The sequence below is a fragment of the Colobus angolensis genome, unplaced genomic scaffold (assembly GCF_000951035.1).
Source record: "Colobus angolensis palliatus isolate OR3802 unplaced genomic scaffold, Cang.pa_1.0 Scaffold369, whole genome shotgun sequence".
Classification (NCBI taxonomy): Eukaryota; Metazoa; Chordata; class Mammalia; order Primates; family Cercopithecidae; genus Colobus; species Colobus angolensis.
The window spans coordinates 2,063,720-2,072,210 of record NW_012117032.1 but is presented as its reverse complement, the minus strand read 5'-3'; the positions used below and the strand labels follow the sequence as shown (position 1 = coordinate 2,072,210).

The window sequence follows — 8,491 nt, the reverse complement described above, 5'->3', positions numbered from 1 at the left end:
CCAGCCTGGGCAACACAGCAAGACCCCGCCTAAAAAAAAAAAACAACAAAAAAAAAGACTCCCAGATTATTCAGAAACACATAAAAAAGAGTAAATTTTACTGCGCAATAGTTTTTTTTTATACTGAGAGTTGATAATAAAATTTTATTCCTTACCACTGAGTTAAGAGGAAAGGGAACTCCAATAAGGGAAGTCATCAATGGTGCAATATCAGCCTACAAATAAAAAAGCTCAATTCTAAGAAGTCTATGGACATCAACAAAGAAATTAAATAATGTAATACAACCATATTTTGGAATATAACCAGCATATTTGTTATACTCAGTTACCTTCAAACATGTATTTAATATAAAAAGATATTAATCTCTAAAAGTGTCATTTGCTAGACATATATGAACCTACAAAAAAATTTTGAAAAGAAACCAGTAAAAGCCCTAAATGTAAAACATACTAAAACAAAAAATTACTTATCCTATTAGCTAAGAATTTGACCATTTTATGTAACAGTTTTTCAGTATTATACAAGGATGCCTTATTTAGACATAAAATGAATATCAAGAGTAGACTTTAACTGGAGAAATGTATATATTAACTAGAAAAACAAAGTATCAGAAGGAGATGTGACCAGCCAGTGATGTCCAGAAAAGACATAAACCAGAGAAGAGGCTCTTTAGTCAAAAGATCCCAAATACCATTTTGGATATCTCCTCTTCAAGGTCATTTTCTCGGAAGACTTGTTCATCTTTTTTCTATCTTCACTTCCTCACCTTCCCATCACTCTTCTGCCCACCGTGGCTCACTCTGACCTTTTATCATTCCATAGACTGCTCTCTCTAAGAGAGTTAACCACCCATTTTCTAAATCTAATTGACTATGTTTATATAAGTCCTTATCATTTTTCAGGCAATGAAGTACTCGGAATTGAGAATGCCCAGCTTCAAATTTTCAGGCAGGTTTTTTAACCCTCCAATTGCTCGATTTCTTTATCAGTTAAAAAAAAAATACAAGTTTTTCCCTTGTATTTATGACAGGAGGTATGACAGGATTAAATGAGATAAAACTTATAAAGTACTTGGCACATAATAAGCCTGTGATAATGATAGCTACAAGTGCTGCTGGCATTACTAGACCTTTCAGCAGTATGGCATAGGCCACTCCTTTCTTGGCCTCAACACCACACAGCAGAGTTTCTTCTATCTCACTGGCTCCTCCTTTTCAGATACCTTCACTACTCTCTCACTTAAAGTTGGAATTCATCAAGTTTGTTCCTAGGCTCTCAATCTTTCTCACTTGCTACTATTTAGACTGTCCTCCAAGTACCATCCTGCAGAAAACTGGAAATCTCCAAAGTCTTTCTAGTCGCCTTTTCCTTTTCCCTCAGAATCCACTGTCAGCCACCTCTTATCTCTTCTCCACGCTGCAGCCAGGGAAATTCTCTCACACACAAAAAACCACATCGTGTCACTCTCTAGGCTTCAAACTCTTCAAGGATTCTTTGAACTTTCAGAATTAAGTTCACAAGGCCCATGAGACCCTGAAGGGTCTGTGCCTCCCTTCTTCTGCCTCACACCACCCCATGGCTTCTATTGCTGTATAACGGCTTTCTTCAAGACCCTTTAATACACCATGTGACCTCTCACCAGAACTTAGTGTATGCATTTCCTCTGCCTGAAAAGCCCTCCTCCTACTGCCTTGGCCTGCTAATTCCTGCTTATTCATGAATCTTAGCTCAATCCTCGACTTCTCAGGAAGCCTTTGCTGACCACAGTCTATCACATACATCCACTCTACAGTCTCACTGCTGCACAAATCTCTTTTGTAGTAGTTACCGCAGCTTCAAGTTTACATGTATTTGTACAACAGACTGATGAGTATCTGTTCTTACCCCTAAGGTATAAATTTCCCAGGACAGGGATTAAGTCTGCCTTTACTCACCACTAAATACTTACACTTAGTACAAAGTTGAAACACACCACAGACACATCACAGTGTTAGTAGAAGGAATGAATAGAAGAAGAGATTCTCATTTGATGGAGATCTGAAGCAGGAATGTTCGCCAACAGACTGACAATTCAGAGAGCAGTGACTGAATCTATGTTCAATTGCTGATTATGATCTGGTCTGGCTATGAATAAGAGATGTTCTTGTTTTGTGATCTTCAAGTCATTCCTGTCTTTTTGACAGTGATTTTTAATTGCAAATTAATAAATTGCTATTCTGACTTAATATGTTCATGTTCATATACTTGGGTAGTATGCATCTATCCTGGGAGAAGACTATTCTTATTATGCTGGGAAGAAACAAGTTTCTACAACCACAGGTCTGAAAGTGAGACCCTAGACCTTGGTTTGTCCACCACAGTAAGTAATCTCAGCTTGTGTGGTGACCTGGAAGGCAAGATACTCCTGCCACTTTGGAAGCCATATCCCAATGATGCTATACCTTCTATAAATAGCGAAAATGACTATTCAAGTAGCATGTTTTTAACAATGACAATTCTGTGCTTCATATTTACAGACAATGCTACTAGTCTAACTTTATCAGACTGGCTATACATTTTCCTCTAACAGAAGGTTTCTAGCTGAGTAATTTATAATCTCATCACTTTTTTCCCATTGCATTTGTAAGGCTGCTGGTTAGAAGTAAAGGTAAAATGTGTGTTAACAAAAAGAAAATGTAACTGACATACTATAGGAAAGAAACCCATAACAGGAATTTTAATAGATCTGTGCTTAAATTAAGCAATACAATCATGAAAAGCAATCACAGAAATTTAGCAGGCATGCAAACTTCAATTTACATAACAAATAACTATCCAGTGTTATTTGGAAGAAGTCTTTTATTTTCACTTGAAGTTTTGTTTGTTTTGCCACAAGAGAGATTAGTTGAGCTAAAATATTTGCACTAAAAGAATTCCCCTTAGTAACTGAAATGTTTTGAAAAAGAATTTGTCAATATTATCTACTTTTTATAGTTTTTGACTAACCTCCTTATAGAAGATAAAATTAAATTTGAATGTAATAAAATCGAAATGGATACCTGATTGACATCTAGCCTCTTCCAGTTCTCCAATCTCCACTCTGAAAGATAAAATCAGACACAAGATCTGATGTTAAGATTTAAAAAAGAATAAATCCTTTGATTTTTAGGAGTGCCCAATACTTACGGAAAACATAGGTATTAGAAATGTCTATTTTAAGCCAAGTATGAATAAAAATCATGCTTAAAGGTAAAGGTGTATTTTTTAAAATAATTTTTTAAAAAGTAAATATTTGGTGTTTCCTGTGATGATTTATTAAGCTTCTTAAATGCTCTTTGGGAGATAATTGTTTCAAAATATCAGAGGCTGAGGAAGGAAAGATGGAAGTGAAAAAGCACAATGGTAACAACTGTCAGCATTGACAACTCATTAAAATCCTGTTCGAGAGAGTTATTAAAGCAACTGATAGGAAGTTAATTAATTCAAGCTTCTCTTTTTTTCTGTGATGGCAGTTGCTCCCAAAACACTTAAAACTGTAGTTGTGATATTCCTGTAGTCACTAATCACAAATGTTAACATTGTATATTGAGTTATTACTAAAATTGCCTTCAAAGATAGGCTCATTCTTCCATTTTGCTACACATAAATTCAGAAATTGCATCAAACAGAAATCGAAACAAGTGATTATGAGAGACCAAGTTTTGATTTAATGGCTTTAGGATATACTGCCAAAAGAGTGATAAGATATTGTATAATAAAATTTCATTTGATAAGCTAATTAAAGTTTAAAAATATGTTTCTGACTCTACTAGTCAACTGCCAAAAATTCACAACAATCAGCTGATGAAAAAGTGCACATTCCTTTTCTCTAAAATGTATATTTAATATTCATATGAGAAAAAAGGCATTTATTTTGTGAAAATTCTTGAAATCATGTGATTCTAAATCATCAATTCAGTGAGAAATCAAATGCCAAAATAAAGTTAAATCTCATAAATACAAACATACTATTTACCTTACTTTCTATTTTGATCCAATCTAATCCATTTATCACAGAGCAGTCAGAAAGGTAGCTCCTATGGCAAACTGGAATGTTGGCAATGCTCTAACAGGTTTTAATGATAAAGCATTGTACTCAGAACATACTTCGTGCTCTCCTTACCCAGGGTTTGGTACGTCAAATGATCTACCTCTTGTTTACCTCTCCAACCTCTCAACTCATTATACTCTGCTTCTAGCTGATAGTGCTCAGCCACAATCAGCCTTCCAATTCTGTTCCTCGAACAAGCTAAGCTCTTTGTATTTTTTGCCTCTTCATTTGCTATTCCCTCTGCCTGCAACATTCCTACCCTAACTTCATATGAATGGCTCCCTCTTATCCTAACTGTGAAGAGATGTACTATTAGCCCACTCTATAAAATGTATCCTGCTCCATAAGGGAAAATTCTAGGGTACTGCAAATGTATAGCGAATCTGGGTGGAGATTACATGGTACATATATATGCAGGTAAAATTCATAAAGCTATACATTTAAAACTAATCCATTTTGCCTCCTTTGCTAAATATCTTAATAAAAACATGGGAGACTGAGTCAGGCATGGTACACACCTGTGGTTCCAGCTACTTGGGAGGCTGGAGCAGGAAGATTGCTTGAGCCCAGGAGTTCCAGTCTGTAGTGAGCTACGATTGGCCTGTGAACCTGTTAACAGTTACTACATTCCAGCCCATTCCATTCCTTTAGAGACACAGCAAGAACCTGTCTCTAAAGAAACTGTGGGGCACAGGGTGGAGAAAGAAACCTGGGCCTACCTCCTCTTTTATCATATCACCCTGATTTTCTTCATAAAATTATCATAACGTGTAAGTTTTGTTTATAATCGCTTTAATTCTCCTACTAGAATGTTAAGTTCTGAGAAAGCAGGAGCTATCTCAAAGATATACAGTAGATGAAAAAAAGAGTCCTCTAGCTTCTTTTTCTTTCATACCTAAATAAATCTGGAAATAATAATGACAGTGTACTGGTTGCACTGTTCTGGCCCTTTGTCAATGTCTCCTCTGTGGACCTGTGATTTGGCATGATGCTCTCCATCAGCACTTACAAATATATAAGAAATCGCCCTCTGAAAAATGCACCATTACTTACTGAAGACATGCTATTGAGTGCATTATTCACTGTGCTCTTCTGACTTCATTAGGGCCTAGGGTTGAAATAGCTCAGTACTACCTCTTGCTTTTTATCTAATAGAGATATCTTGTAGGTAGTGTGATTTTGTAACTGATAGTATGTACTTTGCTTGAGTTGAAAAATCTCAATCAAACTGATAATTTACCTCTATGAAACCTTAAATTTCCTCTTATTTAATTTTTATTTACTCTACCTCACATTCAAATTAATTAATAAATGAATAAAAGAACATCGAAAGTTCAGTGTATCAGCTGAGACATTCAGAAAGGTCTAGTTATTAGCAGTGGTGTGCTGGGAAGGGTTCAACAAATGGCTCTTTGAGAAGAGAAAACCAACAATCCCTTGTAGTGTTTGCATAGAAACAGTAACGGCACAAATGTCAAAATGAGGGATTTACAACTAAAATTTGAAAAGTGATTTCTTAAAAAATTAAACTTTGTTCTTATTTTAAGAGGCTGTATTTATAAACACAGTAAAGAAATGCTTGTACCTTTCAAAAATGAATCATCAAATTGCTGAGCTGATACTCTTTGGGGATAATTGATTCCGGCTCCCCAAGTGACTAAAGGAGTTAAAGTCTCTGAGGGATGGCCAGCCCCATGGGAACCTACAAACAAGATACCAAGAATAATAAGACAAATATAGAAGAACTAACTTACAACTAAATATTTTTTAAACAGTTTGTTTTGAAGAGTTGATCCATATATCATTAATTATGGTGACTACATTACCAAATGGTTACAATCTTTTATGACAATTAGTTTGGCAATATTCCTATAAAGCAAGTTAGAGAAACAACAACAAACAGGCAAAAACTAAAACAAAAAAACCAGAATGCCTGCTGAGTAACTATGTTTGAAAGAATAGAAATAATAACAATAAGACATGGAAGAAATGTTGCTGCTGCCAGAGTAGCACTGCAGACAGGAAGAACAGAGAGCTCCCTTGGGCAGTAACCACCCAAGCTTGGGGCAAGCAGTAGAGACTTAGTCTGTTCTGGAGAAGATGGCAAGGTCTCCAGGTCTTTTTCTTCCAGGCCACTCTGGCAGGTAGAGCCAAAAGAAGTCCTTTATAAAGTGGAATTCAAATCACTAGAAATTCATATTGTGATTTGCTTTTGAAAAAAAAAATGTCATCTTTGCTTTATTTTGTTCTCTGCGCACACATTGCATTTGCCTTGGGAATCTCACAAGGTGCACAGGCTTATCCGGGACAGAATTTCAGCAGCCATCAGTCCCTCAGTAACACCATCTTAACACCACTCCCTCTGCCAACATATACACTTAATTCTCTGTAGATAAATAATAGTTACTTTTTATTTTCTTCTCCACTTTCCTCTAGTTTCTCATTTGTAAATGAGAATATATTCGTTTTTTAGTTAGAGAAAATACTTTTTATATAAGATCAGTTGTTTTTTAGGCTAACATTTTAAGCACAAATTTATGTGCTAGACACTTTGTATACACCAAGACATCTAATCCTCTCAATATTATAAAATATTTGCCAGCTACATTTATCACTACTTTAATTGTAAGGTACATATCAATTAAAGACACACTAACCCCAGTCTGTCATTCCATGGTCAGAGGTAAAGATAAATGTTGTTTTCCCATCATTTCCATAGAAATGGTTAAACATAGACACGATTTCTTTAACTCCATCATCAACTTTTTTAATATTATCCTTGTAGTCTCTATGTTATTATAAAGAAACAGAGGAACAAATTAAATTAATTTGGAGAAATCAAATGTATTCAATGTGGATTTATTACATTCAAAATCAGTAACTTCTGAAATGCTTTTAGATTTCATCTTTAATATTTTAAAATCAGAGCACTCTAGATTGCTGAAATAATTTTTTTCTCCTTTTAATGAAGCAAAATAACCCAAAATAGTTTTCAAAAATGATTTAAAAGGAGGGGACTGATTAACAAATATATTTTAATAAACCCTTTTAAGTCCTAAATGAGATAGATGACTTTCATGTCTCTCACTCTCACTACATAAACTATACTCTTCTGGCCACATTAAAAGTATCATTTCAAGTATAGAATATTTTCATTCCCTAAAGTGCTTGTGATATAAAATATAATAGCACGCTTTGAACACATTATATTTGAGGTTGCCATACTGAACAAGGTTCTTTCGATACGAATATTCCATCAATTACAACAGTGCCTCACGTTTAAGAAGGGGATTGTGAGGTATTCATTACTGGTAGCTAACCCAATAGGTTTTACAGCTACTGTTAGGCTAATCTAAACCAAATGCAAAATAAGAAATAAGAGTATAACATGGTATCTTCCTTTTACTTATGGTCTTCAAAAGTGAGAAAAATATTTGCTGTTATATATAAGGAGTGTTACTGAATTATGGTATACAAAAATTTATACAATTTATTTGCTAGATACAATACTAATTAAATGGAATACACAAGGAATAGATAATTACATCTTTTGGTGATATAAAAGTTAATACCCATAGAATGCTTTTATTTTCAAGATTCACTGAAAATATTTCTAAAATATATAGATATTTTAGATAATTTTTTTCCCTGCTTCAGTAAATGAAGATTATGGAATATGTACAGGATATATTTTACTTATATTGATGTGTCATCTGGACACAGCACATATAATTTAAACCACTACATCAGAAATCTCATATAATCAAGAACTTAATATACATTACAGTAGTTATTTAAAATATTAGCTCTGTTGTTATAATTCCAAAGAAAACATTATAATAATTTAAAAGTTCAATAGAATAGATGTTTCCCCTAAAAAATACAATTAAACATAGCATGCATTAAATTACCTCGAGGATGGTCGATGAGCATGTCCGTTTGTATCTATTCCTAATAAATGTAAGAAAAAAACTATTTTCTCTTCATTTATTTTAGAAAACAAAGACTGGTTGTTCCTGGCATGATGAAAGAAGTCCTACACATAAAAAATGAGTTAAAAATATTTAGTTCATTTGTTTTATTTTAAAAATAATACTGATGAAAACATTTAAATTTATGCATAAGTACAAAATTAAATTATCTCACGTTATTTAAATCTGTGACCTACCAACACAACGTCTTTGCTATCAGCTCAGACATCTATGTTCAATGAGTTAGCTGTTTGTTATAAGAAGGCCAAAAAAAGGTGTTAGAAAGGGGATCATAATTTCATAGAGATCTCATAATGTTGTTAATCTCACATCTAACTTAATAAAATACAGCAGATTGAAGACATATTTTGGCAAGAGCCAAAAATAAAATAGTAATAGTGTTACCAGTTTAAGAATCATTTGTTATTTTTTTTTTTTCTTTTTTTTTTT

At 33.9% G+C, this 8,491-nt stretch overlaps 1 protein-coding gene across 3 annotated transcripts in view; it reads right to left on the bottom strand.

The window, feature by feature from the left end:
- The window catches only part of PIGN (phosphatidylinositol glycan anchor biosynthesis, class N), a 150,680-nt gene that overhangs the window by 102,243 nt on the left and 39,946 nt on the right, over positions 1 to 8,491 (bottom strand). For all 3 annotated transcript variants that reach the window (XM_011953602.1, XM_011953604.1, XM_011953605.1), the window contains 5 exons: positions 7,982 to 8,106; positions 6,728 to 6,858; positions 5,656 to 5,772; positions 3,040 to 3,080; positions 156 to 215 (listed from right to left, as the gene is read on the bottom strand). In XM_011953602.1, the coding sequence (XP_011808992.1) occupies positions 156 to 215; positions 3,040 to 3,080; positions 5,656 to 5,772; positions 6,728 to 6,858; positions 7,982 to 8,106 (474 nt within the window). The remainder of the gene's footprint in view (positions 1 to 155; positions 216 to 3,039; positions 3,081 to 5,655; positions 5,773 to 6,727; positions 6,859 to 7,981; positions 8,107 to 8,491) is intronic.